This window comes from Podarcis raffonei, chromosome 6 (genome assembly GCF_027172205.1).
Source record: "Podarcis raffonei isolate rPodRaf1 chromosome 6, rPodRaf1.pri, whole genome shotgun sequence".
Lineage (NCBI taxonomy): Eukaryota > Metazoa > Chordata > Lepidosauria > Squamata > Lacertidae > Podarcis > Podarcis raffonei.
In genome coordinates this window covers 66,451,747-66,479,036 of record NC_070607.1, presented here as the reverse complement: position 1 = coordinate 66,479,036, position 27,290 = coordinate 66,451,747, and the positions used below count along the sequence as shown (strand labels likewise).

Genomic DNA, 27,290 nt, shown 5'->3' with positions numbered 1-27,290 from the left:
TGCTTCTGAGCTTCCCAGAGGTACCTGACGCTAGCTGGCCACTGTGGGAAGTGGGATAACAAATCTGATCCAGCAAGGCTCTTCTTATGCAGTGCTAGAAAAATGATCTGTCAGCACTTTTTCTTATACTATTTATCAGTAGCATACTAATGTTAATATATCGTTCTTGTCCCTGTCCACACATTACTGCTGCTACCACTTCTGGTTTCACATGGGAAATGGAGTGCTCTGCAGCCATGGTGCTTGAATGGGAGGATGCTGGGCTGCTTCCATCTCAACGAACCTGCAGTAGGCACTGTGATTTCCAACAGGAGGAGGCAGCAGTAATAATCAAGTAAGAGAGCAAGCAGGGAGGGGCAAAAATGTTTTATTTTCTGATATGCTAGAGACAAGCATTATTATCAAAAGGCACTTTCTGTGCTATGAGCAACCTCTCTCTCTCTCTCTCTCTCTCTCTCTGTGTCTGTCTGTCTGTCTTCAACCTTAATCAAAATTGGTGCATGCCCTGCGCTGCAACTACCTGCTTATAGACACAATGTACCAATAAATAGGGATGCGGGTGGTGCTGTGGTCTAAACTACAGAGCCTAGGGCTTGCCGATCAGAAGGTCAGCGGTTCGAATCCCCGTGATGGGGTGAGCTCCCATTGCTCAGTCCCAGCTCCTGACAACCTAGCAGTTCGAAACCACATCAAAGTGCAAGTAGATTAATAGGTGCCGTTCCGGTGGGAAGGTAAATGGTGTTTCCGTGCACTGCTCTGGTTCGCCAGAAGTGGCTTTGTCATGCTGGCCACATGACCCGGAAACTGTATGCCGGCTCCCTTGGCCAGTAAAGCAAGATGTGTGCCACAACCCCAGAGTCGTCTGCGACTGGACCTAATGGTCAGGGGTCCCTTTATCTTTACCAAAAAATATGCTCTCTATGCTTCAGCTTCCAAATGTGTGACACCACATGCAGGCCTTAAAGGCCCCCATAAAGTTGTCTTATGCCTCATCGCTAAAATACTTGGGGTCTCTCACCTAGAACTACCAGCTTGAGAGTAGCTTCAGTGCTTCCACTCTCATTCTTCAGTTTCACTTTATAATCACCACAGTCCTTCCGATTAGCACTGGATATGGAGAGTCGGGTGAAGTTGTCTGAATAGTCAGTGCTGATCCTGGCATCATCCAGAAGTTCTCCTTCATCCTTTAGCCAAGTTGATCTGACTGGCTTCCGGCCTTCAAATGGGATCTTCACTATGGCATTCTTTCCTGCCTTTACTACTATAGGTTCCTTCTTCAGTTTTTCCAGAAGAGCAGAGTCAACATTTGGAGGGTCTGCACATAGAAATAAGAGGTATATGAACTAGCCCCAAAATATGGATGCTCTGCGCTTATTATTCTTTTAAATAACCCACGAGCCCACAGGAAATAGTGACGCCTAATATTTTGCCAATGAAGAAGAAGAAGAAGAGTTTGGATTTCATATCCCACTTTATCACTACCCGAAGGAGTCTCAAAGTGGCTAACATTCTCCTTTCCCTTCCTCCCCCACAACAAACACTCTGTGAGGTGAGTGGGGCTGAGAGACTTCAAAGAAGTGTGACTGGCCCAAGGTCACCCAGCAGCTGCATGTGGAGGAGCGGAGATGCGAACCCGGTTCGCCAAATTACAAGTCTACCACTCTTAACCACTACCTCAGAATTCACAGAATTCTTACTCTTTCAAAGTGCACCTCACTGAAAACTTACTGACAACGAAAGTCATTTGTCACTAATGCAAGTATTTGATGTTTTACTGCTGATAGTGTGCTTAGTACAAGTGATGCAGTCTTCACACAGAGGACATACAAACAAACTGTAATAGATCCCAGGGATGGGGAACAGGGTCAGAAGCTAAGTGGTAGCTAAGGTAGCAGGCAGCACTGCAACTGTAATGTAGGGAGTAAAGAAACAGAGGAATAGCAAGCAATGAGCCTAGTCTGATTATTATTTTTAAGTGTTAAAAATATGAATTCTCAGAAGGTATCTAAGTGAGTCAAGATTACAGAGCTGCTGCAAGTGCTGTACAACAATGTGGAAGAAGGTACAGAGGTCAATGAGGGAAAGAGAAATAAAAAAGGAAGGGAAAGTAAACATTTGGACAGCAGGTGGCATGGGAAGAAGTGCCATAGAAATGATGGAAAAGTCATGGGAGAAAAAGGGGAAGAACTAGATGTGATAGAGAGCCACTGTAGGGAAGTAAGGAGGAAGGGTAATTCGCAATCAAAGCAACTGGGGAGGATTAGTTTAGCAGAGCCATTCTGAAATGACCAAGGTTCTCTCTCTCTGCTTTTGAGACAATGAGATCTGGTTTATGTGGATTGTTAATTCAGACACTTCATCATGTTTTCCAGCACTATATGTCCCACAAAATCATATAATACTAAGAGCATAATTCAACCAGTAGCAATTTTAGCACCATTTTCTCTACTAGGCTTGATTAGACTTGCCTTCAACAAAAATAGATGCTTCTGTTCGGACTCCTCCAGCTTCGAATTTGTATTTTCCAGCATGGCTATCTTGTACTTCATCTATTAATAGTTTGTGGACTGGGCCCTCCTTCTCAATGGAGATTCCATCCTGGCCTGTTATCTTGTGGGGAGGTAGACAGAAGGTAAAGAAATATTCTCTCTCAGAAATTACATGGACCATTACAGCAAACAGAGAGAGAGAGAGTCATAAAGTCAGCTATTTTTTTCTAAACTGGTTTTAGACATGACCCATCTTTGGTTGATAACAACAAGAGGCAAAGTTAGGCATTGTGTTCCTCCTGCTTGTTGTCTGCATTATGGAAGCTTTATTTCAAGATAAAAAATTAAAGTGAAAAAGATGAGTATAAGACTAAAAATACATTCTTGAGAAGTTTACTGCTTTCAAGTTACCTTGAACCCATCTTTAAACCAAGTTCCCTCAAGCTGGTCATTGTTGAGGCTGCAAGTTAACACAGCTGGTTTTCCTTTTGGTGCATGGAGGTCAAATAACCCTTGGTTGAAACGGGGATGTGATTCTGTGCAAACAAAAGAGATAGAAGAGACTATTAAAGAAAACATCTTTAAAAACATGAGAAATGTTATAAACACAAATAAATGAAACAGGGACACAATAAATTACAGTAAGCCTGCAACTTACATGAAGGTCCGGCAAAAACACATAAAGCCAGGAATTCTCAGATGACCCTCCACTCACTCTCAGACCACATTTGCTTGCTCTCTGTGCCCTATCTCATTATCTGGTTCTCTAACTCCAACTCTCTAAAGACGCTCAAACACTCTCCCAGGGTGAGTACAAAGGCTGATGGGATTGCCAACTGTTGTTCCCTGCTCTCTTGCTTTTTTCTGAATTTTTTAAAAAAGCGTATTTGAATTCCCCCCACATTTTTCCAATTTACATATATATTTTTGATCTCCTGCATAAGGTTGTGGTCACGTAAAAAAAAGAAGTGAGCAAAAGTTGTGGGCTTACTGTGTTCATAAATATATAAATACCTCTCACATCCTCTTCAAGAAGACTTCCTCCTCTCCCTTTCCTGTCCCTGGTTCTTGAAATATCAGATGAAGTAAGTTGACTGGCATCTAAGTTAGACAGCTGTCTTCTTCTGTCACCAGCATGGGTTCCAGCGTCAGAAAGGCCAGAAGACTGTCCATAGCCTAGGAACTCTTCACCAGGAATGCCTGACATATTCTCATACAGGGATCCATCAACACCTCTAACTCCTGGACCAACACCAAATCCACCTAGCCTACCATCCCTACCATCCAACCATCCTTCACCACTAAGACCACCAGCACCAGTTCCACTAACCCTGCCATCCTTACCTATCCCTCCTTCACCATAACCCTCACCTGATACACCATACTTGGTGCCAGCTCCGCCAGTTCGATCCATCATGCCACCCATGCCTCCTAATTCAGTGCCAGCACCACCACCCTCAGTTCCATGTAAAGTACTTGCCTGACCATAAAGGTCACCGGTGCTCCCTACACCTCTTAACCCAACACCACCAACCCCAGGAAGCACACCATCCTTACCATGATGACCTCTCATACCTTCTGCACCAGAAACACCAGTACTGTCAAGCAGCCTGTCTGTGCCACCAGCACCACCAAGTCCACCAATGCCTGGTCGACTTGGCATTCCATCCTTACCATAGAGCCCACCAATGCCGCCAGCACCACCAGGTCCGCCAGCACCAGCTCCACCTAACATACCATCCTTGCCATAAAGTCCACCTACTCCACCAGCACCACCAGCACCACCAAGTCCGCCAGCACCAGCTCCACCTAGCATCCCATCCTTGCCATAAAGTCCCCCTACTCCACCAGCACCACCAACCCCACCAGCACCGCCAGGTCCGCCAGCTCCAGCTCCAGCTCCAGCTCCAGCTAACATACCATCCTTACCATAAAGTCCACCTACTCCCCCAGCACTGCCGGCTCCCCCAGCACCAGCTCCACTTAGCACCCCATCCTTGCCGTAGAGTCCACCTACTCCACCAGCACCACCAGCTCCACCTAACACACCATCCTGACCATAAAGTCCACCTACTCCCCCAGCACCGCCAGTTACCCCAGCACCGGCTCCACCTAGCATCCCATCCTTGCCATAGAGTCCACCTACTCCACCAGCACCGCCAGCTCCACCAGCACCACCAGGTCCGCCAGCAGCAGTTCCAGCTAACATACCATCCTTGCCATGAAGTCCACCTACTCCACCAGCACCACCAGGTCCACCAGCACCAGCTCCACCTAAAACACCATCCTTATCATAAAGTCCACCTACTCCACCAGTACCACCAAGTCCACCAGCACCAGCTCCACCTAACACACCATCCTGACCATATAGTCCCCCTACTCCACCAGTACCACCAGGTCCGCCAGCACCAGCACCAGCACCAGCACCAGCTCCACCTAAAACACCATCCTTACCATAAAGTCCCCCTACTCCACCAGCACCAGCTCCACCTAACACACCATCCTTGCCATAAAGTCCCCCTACTCCACCAGCACCACCAGGTCCGCCAGCACCAGCTCCATCTAGCATTCCATCCTTGCCATAAAGTCCACCTACTCCACCAGTACCACCAGGTCCGCCAATACCAGCTCCACCTAGCATTCCATCCTTCCCATAAAGTCCCCCTACTCCACCAGCACCACCAGGTCCACCAGCACCAGCTCCACCTAGCATTCCATCCTTCCCATAAAGTCCCCCTACTCCACCAGCACCACCTACTCTGCCAGCACCAGCTCCACCTAGCATTCCATCCTTCCCATAAAGTCCCCCTACTCCACCAGCACCACCAGGTCCACCAGCACCAGCTCCACCTAGCATTCCATCCTTCCCATAAAGTCCCCCTACTCCACCAGCACCACCAGGTCCACCAGCACCAGCTCCACCTAGCATTCCATCCTTGCCATAAAGTCCCCCTATTCCACCTGCACCACCAGGTCCACCAGCACCAGCTAACATACCATCCTGGCCATAAAGTCCACCTACTCCACCAGCACCACCTACTCCACCTACTCCACCAATCCCACCAGGTCCGCCAGCTCCAGCTCCACCTAGCATCCCATCCTTGCCGTAGAGTCCACCTACTCCACCAGCACCACCAGGTCCGTCAGGTCCAGTTCTGCCTAGCATTCCATCCTTACCATAAGGACCTCCTACACCACCAGCACCACCCATTCCACCAGCACCACCACTGCCTAAGAAACCATCCTTCCCATACAGTCCACCTACTCCACCAGCACCACCAAGTTGACCAGCTCCAATTGGCAGACCGTCTTTGCCACAAAGTCCACCTACTCCACCAGCACCATCAAGTCCACCAGCTCCACCTAGAAAACCATCTTTCCCGTAAAGTCCACCCACTCCACCAGCACCCTCAGTGCCAGCTCCACCTAACATACCATCCTTACCATAAGTTCCCCCTACTCCACCAGCACCACCAGGTCCACCAGCACCAGCTCCACCTAGCATCCCATCCTTGCCATAAAGTCCCCCTACTCCACCAGCACCGGTGGCTCCACCAGCACCAGCTCCACCTAACATACCATCCTTGCCATAAAGTCCCCCAAATCCACCAGCACCACCAGCACCAGCTCCACCTAACATACCATCCTTACCATAAAGTCCACCTACTCCACCAGCACTGCCAGGTCCACCAGCACCACCTAACATACCATCCTGGCCATAATGTCCCCCAAATCCACCAGGACAACCAGCTCCACCAGCCCCAGCTCCACCTAGCACCCCATCCTTGCCATGAAGTCCACCAGCACCACCAGCTCCACCAGCACCAGCACCACCTAACATACCATCCTTACCATAAAATCCACCTACACCAGCACCACCAGCTCCCCCAGCTCCAGCTCCAGCTAGCATCCCATCCTTGCCATAGAGTCCACCTGCTCCACCAGCACCAGCTCCACCTAGCATCCCATCCTTGCCGTAGAGTCCACCTGCTCCACCAGCACCACCAGCTCCACCTAACATACCATCCTTCCCATAAAGTCCACCTACTCCACCAGCACTGCCAGGTCCACCAGCACCACCTAACATACCATCCTGGCCATAATGTCCCCCAAATCCACCAGGACAACCAGCTCCACCAGCCCCAGCTCCACCTAGCACCCCATCCTTGCCATGAAGTCCACCAGCACCACCAGCTCCACCAGCACCAGCACCACCTAACATACCATCCTTACCATAAAATCCACCTACACCAGCACCACCAGCTCCCCCAGCTCCAGCTCCAGCTAGCATCCCATCCTTGCCATAGAGTCCACCTGCTCCACCAGCACCAGCTCCACCTAGCATCCCATCCTTGCCGTAGAGTCCACCTGCTCCACCAGCACCACCAGCTCCACCTAACATACCATCCTTCCCATAAAGTCCACCTACTCCCCCAGCACCGCCAGCTCCCCCAGCACCAGCTCCACCTAGCATCCCATCCTTGCCGTAGAGTCCACCTACTCCACCAGCACCAGCTCCCCCTAGCATCCCATCCTTGCCATAAAGTCCCCCTACTCCACCAGCACCACCACCTCCACCAAGCATGCCATCCTTACCATAAAGTCCACCTTCTCTGCCAGCACTGCCAGCTCCCCCAGCACCAGCTCCACCTAGCATCCCATCCTTGCCGTAGAGTCCACCTACTCCACCAGCACCAGCTCCACCTACCATCCCATCCTTGCCATAGAGGCCACCTACTCCACCAGCACCACCAAACCCAGCTCCTGGCCCACTTGCTCCATTAAGTGTGGAACCACCTGAAGTTTGCAGTCCACCTGCACCTCCAGATCCAGTTCCTGTGCCACCTAACATAGCATCTTTACCATGCAGTGAACCCATGCCACCCAAACCACCCATTCCTCCACCAGCACCATTTCCAGTATGTCCCATATGTTCACTACTACCACCAGCAAATCCAGAGAACTCATGCCCTCCTCCCATGTCTGTCCCCACCCCAGCAAACTGTCCCATCTTCCCATCTCTGTTGGCTCCTCCTCTTCCCAAAGATCCATCTTTTCCTAAGGAACCATAAGATTCTCCTTCGCCAGCTTGGCCATTCTTATACTGGCCATCCTGCTCATCACGGCCTTGTCCTTGACGAAGTTTCTTTGCGCGGTCTTCATCTAGCTGTTTCTTCCGCCATCCAGTTATATCATCACTATCTCCTTCAGTCTGTTTTCTCTTTCCTTTAGCTGCATTGTAAACATATTGCTAGTCAGCTTAAACTAGTTCACAGCCATGTACAAGAAATAAATGAGAAAACAAGGGGGAAACTAATGTAGTGCAAAATAATTTTGTTTTAATCAGAACCATATTAAGGAAATAGATATGATGCCACCGATGGTGTGTGTGGCATTTTATTCTCCATCATGATCAATATTATACATGAATTTTGTTAGTTAGTTTGTTTTAAGTGAAGGAAATCGCCTCTTATTTCCAAATAGTTACTGGCATTAACAAAAACAACCAAAATGGCATTATAGGCCACAAATCAAAGTCATGCCCACTAGATTGACTCATATCTTTAACAATGGTATGGACAAGTGAATAAAGGTTAGGGACTATCAATGAATATTGGCTATGGCAACTAAAATGGGTCCTTTATATCTCTTTCTGCTAGTGTTGGAGACAGTGTGCTGGTATAGATGAACTGTTGGCGTTTTTACAATTTAACAAAGTTTTCTACAGAACTCCTTTCCTTTAAAACAATGACATTTCTAATACATGTTAAACATGCTAGACAGGAAAGCACAAACACAATTAAAGGATTGCTATTTAAAGTTATTGGTGTAAGAAATAATGACAATAGGCCCTAAGGTTTCTTCCAATATCTATCCCATTTAGATCAGCCTGCACTCCATAGTTGGGCGCTTAACAATCAGTTTTTGGATGTAGAACCCTGAAGTGCTGCTGTGAGGGAATGGGGTACCCCACTTCACAATAGATTATAGTGTGAGAAATCAAGATTAGATCACCACTCACATTCAACCTCAAGCCAGGCACTTGAAGAGCGGTCTCCAATATCAATGGTGTACGTCCCCTTGTCAGAGGCCTGGGTGTTTTTGATGATTAGGCGATGAGTTAGGCCATCTTCCGAGACCGAAATTTCATACTTGTCATTGGACTCTAGAATACGGTCTCTGTGCAGCCACGTAGCGTTGGAGCAGGGTTCGTAGAGAGTGCACTGAAAGACAGCATTTCCTTGCTCGTGGCATCTCACCTCACCAAGAGGATAGCGAAAACTTACTGGGATGGCTGCAATACCAAATTGATGTTAAACAGACATGCAACAGATTCTGACCACAGGGCAGCTTTGGAAGAGCAGTGAGATGGATGGAACGTGGGGAAACCCAATTCCATTCAGCAGCGAGTGAGGGCTTAGTATCTGCCTTCCAAAATTACCCAAACAAATGCTAAAACCTGAACAGAACTTCCAGCCCTGATTTGGCAACAAAGCACCCTGATAGCCTGATAAGGACTGCATGTGAAAACCTCCGAGAAATTTATCTGCCCTTATTTATGCAGCAATTTTTAACCCTCAGAGTATACATTAAAGCTTGGGAGATGCTCTAATGTCAGCTGGGGCTCCATATCTAGACTGTAGCTAGGTGCTATCATGTTTTTGTTTTTTGGTATAATGAGGTCTTAAAACCTCATGTTCGATAAAATATGCACAATTATGCAATTAGAAATCAGCCCGTTCTGCCTTCTAATCAAGTTCTCAGCCTACATAGCATCTTTCTATTAAAGCTGAGCTCAGTCACAAAAGTGAGAGCTGCTTCACATCTTATGAGACATTTGATCCAACATGGGTATAAATCCCTGGCGTGTGTGTTTATGTACTATGTACATCAAAAAGACACAACTGATACATGTTATAGCCTTAAAAAGACTAACGCGTGAAGAAGCCCTGAGGCCTTAGTTTGAACATTTGTTTTATTGTTAATTTTTGTTGTTAATTTTTGACACTAGTCAGGTGGCAATCCTATGCATTCTGCAACCCTGAGGGTAAACACAAGACTTGCTTCTGAGAGACCATGCATAGGATTGAGCTGTAACTTTGAGATTTAATTACAGCTGAGACTAGGGGTGTGCAAGAATCCCCCTGGTAGTTATTTCATATTTGTTATTAAGCCCTCTCTCATTTAGTGATTCATTAATTAATAATCACATTCATTTTCATTATTATTTAATTCATTGCCATTATTCTCATTTGTTCTTGGCTTTCCCCTGCCTTCTATGGGACATCCAGTGGCACTTCTTCTCCTTGTTACTCTGTGTTTTCCAATTGGTATGAAAATATCAAGCATTTCATTCCCTTTCTAAGGAATCAGACCTTAGACTCAGACCTGCTAAATTTCAGACAGACAGGGAAAAGGGCCCCTGTTTCATGATCAGACTATGTATCAACTAATCTCTCTCTGTCAAACTACAATGGTACCTTGGTTCTTGAACTTAATCCATTCTGGGAGTCCGTTCAACTCACAAAACTGTTTGAAAACTAAGGTGCGGCTTCCAATTGGCTGCAGGAGCTTCTTGCACTTAATCGGAAGCCACATCAGACATTCAGCTTCTGAAAAACGTTTGCAAACCAGAACACTTACTTCTGGGTTTGCGGTGTTTGGGAGCTGATTTGTTCGACAACTAAGCCATTCAGGAACCAAGGTACTACTGTACAAATCATTAACTCATCCACACTCTTGCTTCTCCCATGCCCAGAAAGCATGGGTCTGGGTGGTTTTCTGCTTCTCCTGCACTTTCTAAGCATGGATCTGAGTGGTTTTGTCCTTGTCCATTCTTTAGTGATAAATCGGAGAAAACATGATTGGCATTTGCTCCAATTTAGCAGTCAAGACTTTGCATTTTTCCATGGGGAAACAAGTCTGGATGAGCCCTTTGGAAATGCGGAAGTTAGGAAAACTACCACACCTCAACCAGTAATCTTCATCTGATCTATACCTGCTGTTAGTAGGAGATGAATGGTTCCAAACAAGTCATAAATGAGCAATGAACGAATATATGACATTTGGAATTCATCCAGAACTCTGGCATTTGTTTCTTTACTAGTAATATCAAATGAAATGAGTGGCCCCCATTCATTTCAATTTTTCCATATGCTATGAAACAAATGCACACCCCCTCTAGGTTCTGTGCACAACCCCATGGTCACGAAGCCTTACATTCTGCTTCCAGCTCAGTTGAGAAAACATCTACATCTTCTACTTTGATCTGGTACACGCCAGCATCTTCTGGCTGCAGATCGTTGATGATAAAATTGTACTTTTTGCCAACCTGTCGCAGGCAGTGCTTTGTGTTTTCACTGTCAAATCCAAAATTGATCATCTGGCCATCCTGAAGGGAGGAAGGAAAGAGAATAAATTCACAGGAAGGTCGGAATCATCTTGCAAACAATATAAACCAAAGTCCAAGCAAAATGATCCTTGCAAATGTCCATTTGCAACAAATTGACAGGTGACAAAGATTTAAAGCCACTATAATTGGGAATCATTGGTGGCCCCACCAAAAAAACAAGCTAACCAGGGATTTAAAATGAACACGGATATGTAAATATTTGTAAATATTGAGTTTTGAGAATTTGGGCTGTCAGCATCAGGAATAGGCATTCATAAGAACATAAGAAGAGCCTGTTGGATCAGGCCCATGGCCCATCTAGTGCAGCATCTTGTCCTCAAAGTGGCCAACCAGTTGCCTGTGGGAAAGCAGCAAGCCAAGCACTGTTAGTTTCTGTTTTGCCACTGAGCAGCTGCTTGGAGTCACAGGACTCTGTTTACATTCCAGAGACCTTCCAGTCTCACGGGAAACGAGACGGGATGTGACGTTAGTGGTTTCCTGTTTCCTTTGTTCCTTTGTTCCCTTGTTCCTTTGTCCAGTTGCTCTCTGCTTCCATAGAGAGAGGATGTCTTTTCTGTCTGCATAGCTTAGAAATAAACTCTTTATAATGTAGCCCAAACCTCTCGTCTCTTTCCTGTGCTGGAAACTCTGCTGAAGAATGTGCCTTGGAGCCTCATCAAAGGCTCAGGTCATTAAGCACGTCGGGAGGTGATTCTGAAGACTCGGAGGAAGAAAATGAGCTTTATCAGCTTGGCCGAGCGGAGATCCCGACAAGCACAACATCACTTTCTTCTGCTGTTTCCAGCAACTGCTATTATTGCCCCTGACCATGGAGGTAGAGCAAACCCATTGATAGATCCACCATAAATTTATCTAATCCTCTTTTTTTTTGGTTAAATCATTTTTATTAATCTTCCAATAAAAAACATCCAATTAACATATCAAGTAATAATCCAATAAAAATAAAAAAACTAAAATAAAAAAGACCAAATTATCATCCAAATTATAATTATTAATTTTTCAGGGTTTCCCATAGTCTGGACCTTGAAGCGTATCTCCAAATCTCAATCCTGCCTCTCCTCTTTGTTTCCATATTTTCCACATCTCGATTTTAACGCTATAATAAGCAGCCAGGCACAACAAGCACTTTCTTCTGCTGTTTCCAGCAACTGCTATTATTGCCTCAGACCATGGAGGTAGAGCAAACCCATTGATAGATCCTCCATCAGTTTATCTAATCCTCTTTTAAAACCACCCCAGTTGGGAGCCATCACTGAGGGTCTCATTGTTGAACTATTTGTACCCCATCCTTCTGACTGGGTTGCCCTGGCCACTCTGGGTGGCTATGTGCTACATGAAAAAGTACTTTCTTTTATCTGTCCTAAATCTTCCAACATTCAAGTTCACTGGATATCCAATGAGGACTAGTATTATGAGAGGGGGAGAAAAACTTTTCGCTATCCAGTTTCAACATAACATGCGTAACTTCTGTCATGTCACCTCTTACCTTTGCTCTAAACTAAAAGGCCCAAACACTACCTCTCACCATAGGAGAGTTGTTCCATCCCCTGTTCCTTTTGACTGCCCCTTTCTGAACCTTTTCCAACTCTACAGTATCCTTTTGGAAGATTATTGTGTCATTGTTACTCCTCCTAAAGAGGAAGATGTAGATGCTGTGCTTTCACTTTAACATATTCCCTTCTGAAATTTGTTTATACTGTAGGACTATATATATATACTGTAAAGTATACCATGGAGTCAAGCAGTGCTGCTATACATTTCTCGGTTTCTCTCCTGAGCTACTTAGCTCCAGTTCAGCCCAGATGTCTGATATGGTACAACTCTGTGACTTGACTTGACTTAACCTTCCTTACCTTGTATAGGTAAATTCTACTTTCCGGATTTTTCAGTTCCATCTCTAGATCAAATGAAGCATTTCCTTGCACCTCATTGACTCTGACATGCCTCAGGTTTCTGAGGTTGAGTAGATACTGTAAAGAGCAAAGAGGAGATGAAAGCACAGGGATATAATAGTGGATTTCAAGGACTATTAACACAGCTTAAATAGGGTACCACCTGTTCTGAAGACAACCAAGTCAATTATTTCAGCAGCAGCAAGCAAGATTACCATTTCAATGCTTTTTAGATAAATCTAGGTGTTCTCCTTTCTAAGGAGAATGTGCTGTGGAAAACAAGCCCAAGCCTTGTGGCAAGTTCACGATAATACTCAGAGCCTTGGCAATGAAGTTTTAAATTTCACCTGGAGATCTGTGACTGGGTCATTTAATCCGTATGGGACCTTCAGAAAAACTTACTCAATTCTGAATTTGTGACACAGGTAACGTCATAATTCAGCGGTAAAGCATCTACTTTGCAGGCAGAATTTCCTAACAACAGTCCTCAGGCATCTCTAGATAGGACTGTGAGAGATCCCTGCCTTCAATCTTGAGGAGGTGCTGTCAGCCAGTGTAGAAAATACTGAGCCTGGTGAACCAATGAACTGACTCAGTATAAGACAATTTCTTCTTCTTTCTATGAAATGCAACAAGATGAGGATTTGCCTCCCTAGATTCTGGTGTTAAAGAAATAGCCTTACCTGTGCCTGCTTGTCCTCTCTCTCCTTCTTCATCTCCTGAAGCTTCCTCAGCATCCCACGGAAGTCAACAATGCCATACTTCAGGCAGATCTTTTCATAATCTTTCTTATCTGCATTCAGCAGTAACTGCCAGATCTGTTCCATATCCATTTCCTTCTTTGGAGCACTTGAAGGTGTTCTGAGAGAGTTAAGTACCAGGAAGAAAAACCCTGATTATATGTGAATAGCAGGAGACATCTTTCTCAATATGTATATGTGGTGGGGTGTTTTTTGGGGTGGGGTGGGGGGTTGCTTTTTATTCCAAACCCTCTTCAGAATATGAGGCAAATCCACTAGGAACATACTAGTAGGACTCCATTTGTTTTCTTTAATGACACCATATACAGCCTCCTCTGTTTATGATGGGGATGTTTGCAGCTAATGGCAGAATTGCACTCAGCGGGTGGCATTATTAAGTACAATACATTATTTCTACAAGCTAAAGTAACTCTGCATTGGAACATCTTACCTGGGGAGATGTTGGGCCTCCTACCATTTGGAATCATGTAACAGTAATTTATCAAGAAGATGATTTAAGCCTATCTGTACACACAGTATTTATTATTCACTTATTACATTTATAGTTCCCTTTTCTTCCATGGAGCTCACAGTTTACCCCTTCCTCATTTTATCCTCACACAACCCTGTGAGGTAGGTTAAGATGAGAGACTGCCACTGGCCCAAGGTCACCCCATGAGCTCCATGGCTGAGTGGAGATTCAAACTCTGGTCTCCTAGGTCCTAGTGCAGCACACTAACCAATGCACCCCACTGGCTCTCCCCTTAATATTAATTTTACGATCTTAAACAAATGGTAAAACCAGAAGACCACATTGATGTCCTACCCTCCCACCCCCAAATTTACTTAAGCAAAAAGGTTATAACTTCAGGAGAAAGAGATAAAAAACTGCAAAGCAAGACCAATTGTATAAGGAATCATACACTACTGACAGCAACATCTATTGGGGACTGATCCCTATTACTGTCAGAAGCAAGATATCTGCTTATTATATACTGATGTTCATGAACATTTTCTGCAGAATATCTGTTTATATAACACCCTCTGCAAGTGGGACTGTCAGCCATTTTTTGGAAGACAGGGACCCCCTTCTCCCTACTTTATAAAACAACCTGTTCTTGAAAACACTCACCGTTTCTTTAATGTTTTTCTGAAGTCCTGCAGCTCCTTCTTCAGGTCTGTAAGATTTTTTAAAGAAGAATTGGCATGCAATGAAAATGGGGCTTCCTTAACCCAGAGCTTAATAAGAGCGTTGATGTGGTCGATGTATTATCAAGTGGCAAAGTCTTGGCTTGTGAGCCTCCAGACCGATGCAGCTTACCTGTCTGTGGTGCAGAAGAAGTGGGCTTCGCTTTCTTCTTGAAGCCGACTGATCAGTTACGGCAAGAGAAGACAGGTGAGGAGGGAGAGAAATCAAGAGGGAAGGAGAATTCCTTAATTAGCCATGTAGTTGCAGGAATGCCTCCTCTAAGCATTGACAGTTGTTACAATTTAGATGTTAAGCACACTCAAGCCTCACAGAATTCTTAGGGCTTAAGTGTACAGTTCATACTTATACCGACTTCAGTGAGACAAGCATGGTTCTCTTTGTATTTGTCGAACTGGGAAATGCATCATCTATGTTTCTCATTTAAATATTCTATTAAAACATGACATTCAAATGCCTGATGGCAATTACAGTAATAGAGAAAGCCCTTTGTTGGCCTGTAGATTTTAATGGGTATCTTTCATGAATAAGAATACCTATAGTTGCATTATACATATCATACTGGATATTTTTTTTCTTTCTGAATGGCAGCAGTTCTCCAGGGTCTCAGGTCACTGACATCATTTGCTTCCTGATCCTTTAAACTAGAGATGCCAGAGGCTGAACTGGGAAACTTCTCCATGCAAAGTTATGTGCTCTACCACTAAGTTATTGTCCCTCCCATACTTATTATTTGCATTAATAACGCAATCCTATGCATACCACTGAGCTTAGGGCTTGCCGATCAGAAGGTCGGCAGTTTGAATCCCTGTGACGGGGTGAGCTCCTGTTGCTTGGTCCCTGCTCCTTCATCCTAGCAGTCTGAAAGTATGTCAAGTGCAAGTAGAGAAGTAGGTACCTCTCCGGTGGGAAGGTAAATGGTGTTTCCGTGTGCTGCTCTGGTTTGCCAGAAGCGGCTTAGTCATGCTGGCCACATGACCCGGAAGCTGTACACCAGCTCCCTCGGCCAGTAAAGTGAGATGAGTGCCGCAACCCCAGAGTTGTCTGCGACTGGACCTAATGGTTAGGGGTCCCTTTACCTTTTTATGCATACATACTCAGAAGTAAGTCTCATTGTACTCAGCGGTGCTTTCACCCCTGGTAAGCATGTTTAGGATTGCAACTTAAGTAATAGTTGGTCCTCAGTGCCAAAGCATTATTGTTGAGGCTGACAGCAACATGCTACCTTGACTAACCTACCCTGTATGATCTTGAGACCAGCAGTGCAGGTGGCTTCCCCATACTCATTCACAGCGGTGCAACGGTACAAGTCAGCATCATCCGCAGTGATTTTGTTTACCTTTAAAGAGAAAAGAGAAATGGAAATCAGTGCAGAAAAATTATTATTGTTGTGTGCGCTCAGGTCCTGCTTGCCGGTTTCCCACAGGTGTCTGGTTGGCCACTATGAGAACAGGAAGCTGGACAAGGTGGGCTATTGGTCTGATCCAGCAGGCTCTTCTTCTTCTTCTAAGATGCTCAATATTTTAGGGAGAAGATTCACCAGTCCTCGACATTTTACTGCGTTAAAGATTAAACAGTATATTCACAGGAAGCTGTGTATATACCATACATTAAAGCACACAACTCCCCCCCCCAAAGCATCCTGGGAACTTCAGTTTACCCATCGCAGAGCTAAAATTCCCAGCATGCTTAACAAACTGCAGTTCCCAGAATTCTTTGAGGGAAGCACATTTAAATCATAGAATCATAGAGTTGGAATGGGGCCAAAGGGTCATCTAGTCCAACCCCCTGCAATGCAGGAATCTCAACTAAAGCATCCATGAGAGATGGCCATCCAACCTCTGCTTAAAAACCTCCAAAAAAGGAGAGTTCACCACCTCTCGTGGGAGTACATTCCGCTGTCAAACAGCTCTTACTGTCAAAAAGTTCTTCCTGGTGTTTAGTTGGAATCTCCTTTCTTGCAACTCAAAGCCATTGTTTTGAGTCCTAGCCTCCAGAACAGGAGAAAACAAGCTTGCTCCCTCTTTCATGTGACAGCCTCTAAGTTATTTGAAGATGGCTATCATATCTCCTCTCAGTCTCCTCTTATCCAGCCTAAACACACCCAACTTCCTCAACCGTTCCTCATAAGGCTTGGTTTCCAGACTCTTGTGGTTCTTGGTCATCCTTCTCTGCACACGTTCCAGCTTGTCAACATCCTTCTTAAATTGTGGTGCCCAGAATTAGACACAGTATTCCAGGCGGGGTCTCACCAAGTCAGAATAGAGTGGGACTATTACTTCCCTTGACCTGGACACTATACTTCTGTTGATGCAGTCTAAATGTATAGTGTGTACATAACCATAAATAGTAGTTAATCCTCACCTGCAGGATAAACTCATTTGTGGCTGGACTGAATGATATCTGGTATTTCTGAGGATCATCCACTGCCTCATTATTGCGTTTCCAGAACACCTCTGGTTGTGGTTCACCCTTGACCACAGCTCTGAAAATGGCATTTTTACCTTGGAGGAAAAAAAGAAGGGAAATGTTTCAGTAGGAAGCAGAAATCCACAATAAAAACGGATAATGTAAAGGAATTCCCCTTTGAAATATTTGCCATGTGTTTTCTAGTTCCCTCCTAATAAGAAATAAAGCATTCCAGCAGATGCCTTAGAAAGGCCAAAAATAGTTGGTGATTAAGCTGAGGCTCCAATACTTTGGCCACCTCATGAGAAGAGAAGACTCCCTGGGAAAGACCCTGATGTTGGGAAAGATTGAGGGTACAAGGAGAAGGGGACAACAGAGGATGAGACGGTTGGACAGTGTTCTCAAAGCTACTAACATCAATTTGACCAAACTGCGGGAGGCAGTGGAAGACAGAAGTGCCTGGCGTGCTCTGGTCCAAGGGGTCATGAAGAGTCAGACATGACTAAATGACTAAACAACAACAAACTGTTTAGTTTGCTTGCATTGTACTTTTATTTGCATTTGTTCACATAAAAATCCCAGGAATTTAAAGGAAGAGACCATCTCCACACAGCCCCCCCCCCCGATATACAACAGGGCTAGTTCTCAGTTCTCAGTTCTTAGGCGATGCCTCACCTTCCTGTAATGTTAAGGTAATTGGCTTCCGCTCAAAGTCAGGTGTGCTGCACCCTTTCGGAATGTCCTCCACAAACTGTGTGATAGTCACTCCAGGGACGGCCGATCTCTTCAGAGTTTTAACTGCAAAGTAATAAATATTGACCGGAGGTGGGGCAAGAGGGCATTTATTAACTGAAACTTCTCTAATAGCTCAAATCCCATTATGCTAATTACTACAAGGCAGCAAGCTTGAAAGATAATTAGACTGTAAATGTCCCCGCACTAAAAAATGTGGTGTTTTGTTCTGACCCCTTTTTGAGAAAACATTTACTGAGCACCTGAGAGAAATAAAAATCTAGCCAACTTTAGGTGTTTCCAGATGCCTGTTTATTATGAGGCTGCTCGTCTTCCATGCAAGATGTTGCTGTTGATTGTTGCTGCACTGTTTACACAATATTGTTGGCTTCAACATGCCAACCCATCATCTCCTCACCCTTTAATCCAGATTTATTCTTTTGAGGAGAAATCCATTAAGAAAAAGAAAAAAATGCTGCCTGTGACCCATTTGCAAATTAAGCCCCATTCTGGAAACACACTTTGTATCTTCCATTCCAAGGCCGAGAAGAGATCCCCTAGAAGTAATTTTGGGTATCGTAAATTACAAACATTACTCCCATTCTAGAACATAGCTGTCAACTTCTCCCTTTTCTTCTGAGGAATCCTATTTGGAATAAGGGAATTTCCCTTTAAAAAAGGGAAACGTTGACAGCTGTGTTCTAGAATGTCTGTGTAGTTGAGGCTCTGGTCTGCCATGTTGCTTGCCTCTCTCACCTCCCCTCCGGCCTGCCATTCCTCTTCTGGCAGCAACTGGAGCTCAGCAGGAAAACCTGATGAATTTCTCCTGCAGATAAATGGCAATCACCTATTAGTATACATGGCTGGGGGACACACTAGCAATAACAATAACAGCAATAATTTTATTATTTATATGATGTTGTTCTTGAAGTGTGTGCACCCAGGAAGGCTGCAGAATGCAGACCATTCATATAATAAAAGGGTACTTGTGATAACATGGGTCTAGGGCCTCAAAACCTCTGCACCCCACGCATGAGAATTTCACACGCACACAAATTCTCCTCTGTGTTAGTTTTTAGATCCAATTTTGTTTCTCCTTAGATGGAGAATGATTGCTGGGGCTATAGGAGCCACAGGAGAAATCAGTACTGTGCTATTTGAGACTAGAAGGCTGGTCTCAGAGAAACTCATATAGCTCCCAAAGGGACAAATGAGGATCATTTTACTCCTTTGGATGAAGTACAATAAAATAAACCAGGAACAAAGAAATAGGCTCTTTGAATGTTTGGCTTTGGCTGTCTTGGCCTGCCTGCTGTTGGCTGCCTGCTGTTCCAGGCAGAATTATAACTGAAGAAATGCCTATCGCTGCTTGGAAATAAAAGCACTAGGTGGTGCTAGAGAGATCGTTCAGAATCAGAAAATGACGGAAAGTTGTTTGTTGTGCCAACACCCTCTCAAAATGAGGGTGCATGGCAGATGTTTGCGTACCCTTCCGATGTTGTTCACTTAGTCTGCCTTACAAATTAAGGATTACAGAAATAGATTTACAAATTTCTATCTGAGAAAAAAGAGAGGCAGATGCTGACATTTCAGAGGAAACCATCAAAATATTTATATTTCACCAATCCGCTGACATTCCAAAGTCATCATGCCACTTTTTCAAAAAGTTTTTAGAAAGTAATGTGCTCAATCAGAAATCGAGGGACTTCTAAGCAATAACTTGCATACCTTATGAAAGAGAGCATCTTGCTGACTTTCTATGGAAAAGTGTACCCCAAATGCCACTTATGGTGGGACCATTCAGGTAGTAGTAGTAGTAGTAGTAGTAGTAATTTATTATTTATACCCCTCCCATCTGACTGGGTTTCCCCAGCCACTCTGGGTGGCTTCCAAGAAAATATTAAAATACAATAGTCCGTAAAACATTAAAAGTTTCCCTAAACAGGGCTGCCTTCAGATGCCTTCTAAAAGTCTGGTAATTGTTTTTCTCTTTGACATCTGGTGGGAGGGCATTCCACAGGGCGGGTGCCACTACTGAGAAGGCCCTCTGCCTGGTTCCCTGTAACTTGGCTTCTCGCAGCGAGGGAACCACCAGAAGGCCCTTGGCACTGGACCTCAGTGTCTGGGTGGAACAATGGGGGTGGAGACGCTCCTTCAGGTATACTGGGCCGAGGCCGTTTAGGGCTTTAAAGGTCAGCACCAACACTTTGAATTGTGCCCGGAAACATACTGGGAGCCAATGTAGGTTTTTTGAGACTGGTGTTATGTGGTTTTGGCGGCCGCTCCCAGTCACCAGTCTAGCTGCCGCATTCTGGATTAGTTGTAGTTTCTGGGTCTCCTTCAAAGATCGCATTGCAGTAGTCCAAGCAAGAGAGAACTAGAGCATGCCCCACTCTGGCGAGACAGTCCGTGGGCAGATAGAGTCTCAGCCTGCGTACCAGATGGAGCCCTAGACACAGATTTGACCTGTGCCTCCATGGACAGCTGTGAGTCCAAAATGACTCCTAGGCTGCGCACCTGGTCTTTCAGGGGCACAGTTACCCCATTCAGTCACCAGTATGACTGCTTCTTAATTGCTAAAATCACTAGCAGCAAGCAGCAAGTATAGCCTCTCTCTTAACAGTGTATCTGACTGAATTCCTCTTCATCCCAGGTGGCCCAGCCCTTATTGGACATTGAAGCCTTAGGGTGTACACTCAGACTCTCTAAGCCAAAATCCACTATACCACCACAGGGTTCTTTACATGCCATCTGTCATTGGATGGGCATCTTGCTAGTTTGAAATAACTGCTTTGGTCACACCATATACCTCTCTGTGAATGGGTTTCAGAGAACAGATCTTGCAAAAAACAACAACCTTGACTCTCCAATGTCATTTCAATTGTAAATGTGGGACTCAGCTACATTGTCAAAAAAAAAAAGCTGTTTATATGCATTGTTTATGCATTATAACGCTGTGATACCAGATGGCACTGTGGAGTTCCGTTTTTTGCCAACCAGATTTCTCATACAAAGTTCACAACACATTTAACTGAAATGTTTCTTTGATATGTCTAGATCGAGCCCAGATTTAATTCCCACTGAATTCAATGATAATGGAGTTAAGGGGGAAGAAATCAAATGCAAGTAACTTGTTAGAAAGACACATTGCTGGAAATGCTTTATGTACCCCAACTGACCGGCAACATAAAATCAGCAATTTGAGGCAAGGGGGAAAAGCCAGAATAAAATCAGAAATAATGATGGGACCAAAAGAATTTGGGGGATTTGCAGTTCCAGATTTAAGAAGATACTTTGAAGCTGCATGCTGGAGCTGGTTGAAAGAGTGGATGCTATTAAAAAATACTGAAATCTTGGAACTAGAGGGATAAAATTTATGGTTGGCATGGCTATTTAATCTACGGGAAAGCACAAATGCATAAAGGATTCACGAAACAGTTAGTGAGAAAGGCCCTATTCGAGGTATGGGAGAGAATGAAAGAGAGAATTATAGAAAGAACCCCATGGTGGATCTCTCCAATAGAGGCAACCTCAATATTAAAAAATAATACAAAAAATGCTTGGCCAACTTATAAAGATCTGGTAGAAGGAATGAATGAAAATACCAAATTAAAAGAATATGAAGAACTTAAAAAAGGAATAAATTGGCTGGAATATTTTCAATTTAATGCTACATATGAGAAAGATATAAAGACCAGAGGATTTGGGAATAAAATATCAAAATTAGAAAAAGAGGTTTTACAGAATAACCAAAAAATACTCGCCAAAATATGTACATTATTAGAGAACATTCATCTAGATCAAGAAAACAAAGAAAAGAATATGCAAAAGTGGGAACGAGATTTAGGCTATACAATTGAATATAAAGATTGGGGGGTGGGAATTGGACAAAAAATATAAATTTCATGGCCTGCTACTCATTAAGAGAGACCTATATGAAGATGCATCACAGGTGGTACTGGGCACCAGACGGATTGGCAAAAATGAATAAATCAAGTAGCAATAAGTGCTGGAGATGTAATAGAATGATTGGTACCCTATATCATATGTGGTGGACATGCCCAGAGATTTAAAAATTCTGGGACATTCTTCTTCTTCTTCTTCTTCTTCTTCTTCTTCTTCTTCTTCTTCTTTCCCCCTTTTATATTCCTCTCTCTTCCCTTTTTCTCTCTTATCTTTCTTCTTTCTTTCTTTCTTTTCTGGCTTTTATTGTGGAAAATATGTATATAAGTTTGTCTGCAGTGTTATGTATTCTTTTATTTTATTTTATTATTTCTTTGTAACAAATAAATAAATTAATAAAATGATTTTTTAAAAATAATAATAATCAGCAACTTGAAATGAAGCCCAGTTTTGTTTTTAGTCAGAAGAACCATTGCCCCATTTGTGCTACAAACACTCATGGCTTCCCCAAAGAATCTTCTAAAGTAAAGCTTATTATAAGGGTATTTTGAGAGTTGTTAGGAGACCACATTCCCCCTGCAGAGCTAGGGTTCCCCGAGTTCACTGGGAAGAGGGATTGACTGTGAAACCACTCTGGAAATTATTGCTCTGTAAGGGGAATAGAGCTCTCCTAACAACTCTGAGGATGCTTAACAAATTAGAGTTCCCAGGATTCTTTGGGGAAGCTATGATACTGCTTTAAATGTATGTGTGAATAGGCCCTAAGTCAGGGATGGGGAACCTATGTCTCCTGCAGACGTGAAGAAGAAGAAGAGTTTGGATTTGATATCCAGCCTTTCACACCCTTTAAGGAGTCTCAAAGTGACTAACATTCTCCTTTCCCTTCCTCCCCCACAACAAACACTCTGTGAGGTGAGTGGGGCTGAGAGACTTCAAAGAAGTGTGACTGGCCCAAGGTCACCCAGCAGCTGCATGTGGAGGAGCGGAGATGCGAACCCGGATCCCCAGATTACGAGACTACCGCTCTTAACCACTACACCACACTGGAGTGCCACTATCTCCCCATTCCTGAAGTACTTTCTATGATTTCCATTTTGTCTAACACCCAGGAATATGTTCACAGGGTTACACATGCATTTTAGACCCATATGACTATGCCTATTGAATAATATGATAAACAAAGATAGCTGCCTGTATACTTCTATAGTCCCATCTAAACTGGTCAGTGCCAACACCTGCCAAGATAACACGAACCAATTGGCCAAACAGAGCAGATGATATTCCTGCTATGTCCTATTCCTTGTCCTTATCTGTCCTTATCTGTCCTTATCTCTCTATTAGCTGGTAGAATGACTTACTGAAAGATAGAATCCTGGACTTGATGATGACTATTTCAACAAGTCTGTCACAAGGTATTGTCCAGAGAGTTAAATGGACCCTCCAATCTCAGAGGTTGTAGGAGCTAACAGTAGAGGAGTGGGGTGCCTTTCACAACCTTCATGGTCTTGGTAACAACATGGAAAATTCACCAAATACATAAACGCTCGAGGTTGTTGCAAAATAAAAATAAAAAATGTGAATAAAATTACAAAGCTAAATCATTTGGTGTGTGTGTGCCAACAGGAAATAACAACCAGTAATTTTTTAAGGAAATGGGAATTACTCATTAGAGAGTGGAAATAATTTGTGAATTAGTAACAAATAGTAGGTAAAAACTCCCCCTCCCCCTGCATTATGAAACTCACCATCATTTTGCTTTTCAGGGGGGTGTGTAGTTGTGAATAGTTTTTTTTAATTATTATTATTATTATTATTATTATTATTATTATCATTATCATTATTATTAAATTTTATCTAGAATCTACTGCTTTTAAGTGAGCCATTTGGGTTAAATTCTATTTGTGGAAGGACTTTTCATACAATGGACACCTCTGCTAATGGATGAGGAGCAGAGATTATTTTTGTATAGGTGAAATTAAGATTCCACCCCCCTCCCCACTATGCATCACTTTGCACTTGTTTACACTAAATTGCATTTGGCATTTTACCACCCATTCACTCAGTTTGGATAGGTCCTTTTAGAGCTCTTCGCAATCTCTTTTCGTTAGTATAATCAGCAAAATTGGTCACCTCACTGCTCACTCTTAACTCTAGAGCATTACTTTTCAAGTTTAACTTTTCAAGTTAAAAAAGCACAATTCCCAACACCAATCTTTGGGGGGTTCTGCTTTCTACATCCCTCCATTTGGAGAACCGTCAATTTCTTCCTATTCTTTGTTTCCTTCTACTCAAACAAATCCTGGTTCACAAGAGGACTTTGTTGTACCCTCACCTGCCCAAGCCCACCACTTAGGCGCAAAAAGATACTTTAATTCAAATCACAAATCCCCTTTTGCTTGTTAAAGGTTCTCTTTCTCTCTCACACCCAGTTTCCATTTGCCATATAGGAAATACAGCTCTGGGATTCCAATACCTCCTAAACACTGATATTTTGCTGTCGCCATATGAACACGAATATCTATAACTTTCTCACAGCCTGGATAGCTTGGCCAAATATGAGGCATGGTTTGAAAGAGCAAATCTTTATTACTATAGTAAAAGCTGACTATAACTAGCTCATGTATGATTTGTTCTTAATAACAGTGTTTGGATACTTTGTATTTTATAACATGTGTTATAAAATAGTCACATACGAAATGTTACATTAATGCAAAGTTACTAATATATATAAATCAATATCAATTCATTTTCCTTCTGACAAACCCTCCCTCTCAGCCCCTGGGTTCTCACCCAGCGTCTAAACAAACTCTCATCCACAAAAGTCCCACAACGAGAAAAGAAACAGCAGGCATCAACCTAGTCTCTCACTCTAGACTTGCTCTTTATCCTTCACCGAGAGAGGATTTACTATTCGGCAACCCTTAAAACAGGGGTCAGCAAACTTTTTCAGCAGGGGGCTGGTCCACTGTCCCTCAGACTTTTGGGGGGGCCACAAATGCCCCACAAATAACCCAGAGATGCATTTTAAATAAAAGCACACATTTTACACATGTAAAAACACCAGGCAGGCCCCACAAATAACCCAGAGATGCATTTTAAATAAAAGGCACATTCTGCTCATATAAAAACATGCTGATTCCCAGTCTGTCCACGGGCCGGATTGAGAAGGTGATTGGGCCGCATCCGGCCCCTGGGCCTTAGTTTGCCTACCCATGCCTTAAAACTTGTCATTTCCATGATCTGCTTGCATGAATGTGAGCTCTGCATGCAGATTTGAGCTGATCCTCACACAGATCCATAGCCATAATAGTATTAGAAAATATTGTGCCTCACAACTGTCACTAAGAACTATGAAGTGATGAGCATTAGTAATCCAGGCTCACATGCAACACAGATCTGAGTTTTCATTGTTATCAGAAGAATCCTGGGTCTAGCTTTTCTGCTCCCTTTGGTTTAATGATTATCTGTGGTGACCTGAATCCACGAATCGATGCTGAATGGTCTAGTGAAGGACCACATAACTACATTCGGTTCGGTTTGCTTTTTTCTTAAGTGTGAGCTGACCTAACTCGCACTTCCCGAAACAATATGCAAACCAAAATGAGGCTATTCTTTGAAATTTGCACTTCTCCAAATTTTGTGATACTGTTCTTCAATCAAATAATGGGGGGGGTGTATATTAGGGGAAAGTGTGAATAAAAATAGTAGAAATCAGTTTAGAAAAAGCATGCAAAAATGCTTTCTATTATGGGAATTTGCTTTGCAAAAATGCTGTACAGTATCAGGCAAAATTGTATGCAAAAATAGGTATATTAGGAGAAATGTGCAGCGGCAAGACTCGGTCTAAAATCACATAAAAACAAACAGAGCAGGGTTATCAAAACAGGTAATCTTTGGTTCCTGACTCAAATAAAAGCCTAATAGACACAACGCCTGATATCAAGAAAGCTAATTACTATCATCACATCATATCATCTCAGCCTCATACTTTTTGTTCTTACATTTGCCTGATTTGTATACATATTTGAGAATGCAGAGACGGAATAATTGTCTGGGACTATGAGCTCACCATACCTTCCAATTTCGACTACCAAATAGCTTTAATATGTTAAACAACAAAATGTGTGTTTGGGGTGTGCGCACATGGTGCTAAAATCCAGATATAATATTCTTTTTCTATGCATCAGCCAGTCAGCCTTCCTCTAGGTCCAAAAACAATGAAGATTCTTATGGTGCCTTAAATACTAACAAATTTATTGTGGCATAAACATTTGTAGAAGACCAGAGTTCGGTTACATCCCCTTGTTTATAAAAAGAGGTAGGGGGTACGGAGAACAGGAATTAACAAGAAGCCTATTGGAATAGTTGTCAAAGGGGAAATCTCTCAGTTTTCTGATCTTTCAGGACCAGACTGTTTAAATCAATAGTCAGTCCACCTGGATTAATGGAGCTCAGCTGGTCCATGTGAAAAGCTAGACTAGACATCCTTACTAATGCTCTACCATAAATTCTTGAGTATTGTGTTCCAGATGCTAATCCTATGGCCATTTTGTATATACTGTATTCAACAAATAAATATAAATTTAATAAATCAGATAACCCTTTGGGGGGAAAACAATGAAATATACTCTTCTGGCAATTCCCTTGGCCGTAGGAACATAGGCAGCCTAACGACAATGTTGTTTGGATCTTTCTTTACAAGCAGAATATTATACTGGCTCTTGTTGTTGTTTGTTGTTGTTTAGTCGTTTAGTCGTGTCCGACTCTTCGTGACCCCATGGACCAGAGCACGCCAGGCACCTCTGTCCTCCACTACCTCCCGCAGTTTGGTCAGATATACTGGCTCAGTGACATACAAATATCCTATTGAAACCACGACTGGTTTACACAAGCAGCAGAACTTGTGTACTCCTAAGCAAGAGCCAAGTTATGTCTGATGCAGGAAATCTGACCACACTTCTCCCAGTGATTTCATTTTTACTTTAAGCAGCTATGGAGGAGAGGGCAGAGGGCTCCGATTTTTATCAGAGTAGTGGCGCTAGAGGAGGATGGGTTAATTCTGTCATGGTTTCCCTGATTTAAGTCACACATGTGACATTAAACACTGTTAAACAGTCGTGAAACCCTTGACAGAAGTTCCTGGAAAACAATTATTATTATCCCCAGCAAGCAGCATTGCTGCACTTAGTTCATTATGCCATAACATGTCACGCATGTCTTTTTAAATTTCCCATTCCCAAAGTGTAACTACGGGGTTTTTTATTATTATTCTTGCTTACTTTTCCTGTATTTTTGCCTCTGCAGAAGCCACACACACTCAGCCACTGACAACGATGGGGTACATCACTCCTAGAGTTATTTGTTTGCTTTGTTTGTTTGTTTTTAAGGACATTTATGTGCCATTTGATCCTTAGCTGAGTGGTGTACGTAAAATTGAGCCATACAGAAAATACAATAATAAAAAGTTGCAATAAAACCAATTTTTCAAAAAAACAACAACAAAAC

At 43.4% G+C, this 27,290-nt stretch overlaps 1 protein-coding gene across 50 annotated transcripts in view; it reads right to left on the bottom strand.

Moving 5' to 3' along the window:
* IGFN1 (immunoglobulin like and fibronectin type III domain containing 1) overlaps positions 1-27,290 on the bottom strand; it is a 44,260-nt gene that overhangs the window by 10,531 nt on the left and 6,439 nt on the right. Inside the window, exons 2-22 of one of the 50 annotated variants that reach the window (XM_053393635.1) lie at positions 18,639-18,708; positions 17,826-17,948; positions 17,106-17,245; positions 15,981-16,080; positions 14,856-14,903; positions 14,667-14,712; positions 13,478-13,655; positions 12,756-12,872; positions 10,710-10,881; positions 8,512-8,784; positions 6,672-7,721; positions 6,300-6,503; positions 5,508-6,122; positions 4,980-5,441; positions 4,722-4,763; positions 4,602-4,631; positions 4,473-4,529; positions 3,504-4,394; positions 2,901-3,025; positions 2,469-2,610; positions 1,019-1,315 (exon numbers count right to left, since the gene is read on the bottom strand). In XM_053393635.1, the coding sequence (XP_053249610.1) occupies positions 1,019-1,315; positions 2,469-2,610; positions 2,901-3,025; positions 3,504-4,394; positions 4,473-4,529; positions 4,602-4,631; positions 4,722-4,763; positions 4,980-5,441; positions 5,508-6,122; positions 6,300-6,503; positions 6,672-7,721; positions 8,512-8,784; positions 10,710-10,881; positions 12,756-12,872; positions 13,478-13,655; positions 14,667-14,712; positions 14,856-14,903; positions 15,981-16,080; positions 17,106-17,245; positions 17,826-17,948; positions 18,639-18,657 (5,131 nt within the window). In that variant the 5' untranslated portion in view covers positions 18,658-18,708. Of the gene's footprint in view, positions 1-1,018; positions 1,316-2,468; positions 2,611-2,900; positions 3,026-3,503; positions 4,395-4,472; positions 4,560-4,601; positions 5,451-5,507; positions 6,189-6,299; positions 6,570-6,671; positions 7,722-8,511; positions 8,785-10,709; positions 10,882-12,755; positions 12,873-13,477; positions 13,656-14,666; positions 14,713-14,855; positions 14,904-15,980; positions 16,081-17,105; positions 17,246-17,825; positions 17,949-18,638; positions 18,709-27,290 lie in introns of all 50 variants that reach the window. The other 49 variants (XM_053393631.1, XM_053393647.1, XM_053393628.1 and 46 more) reach the window with 49 other exon arrangements.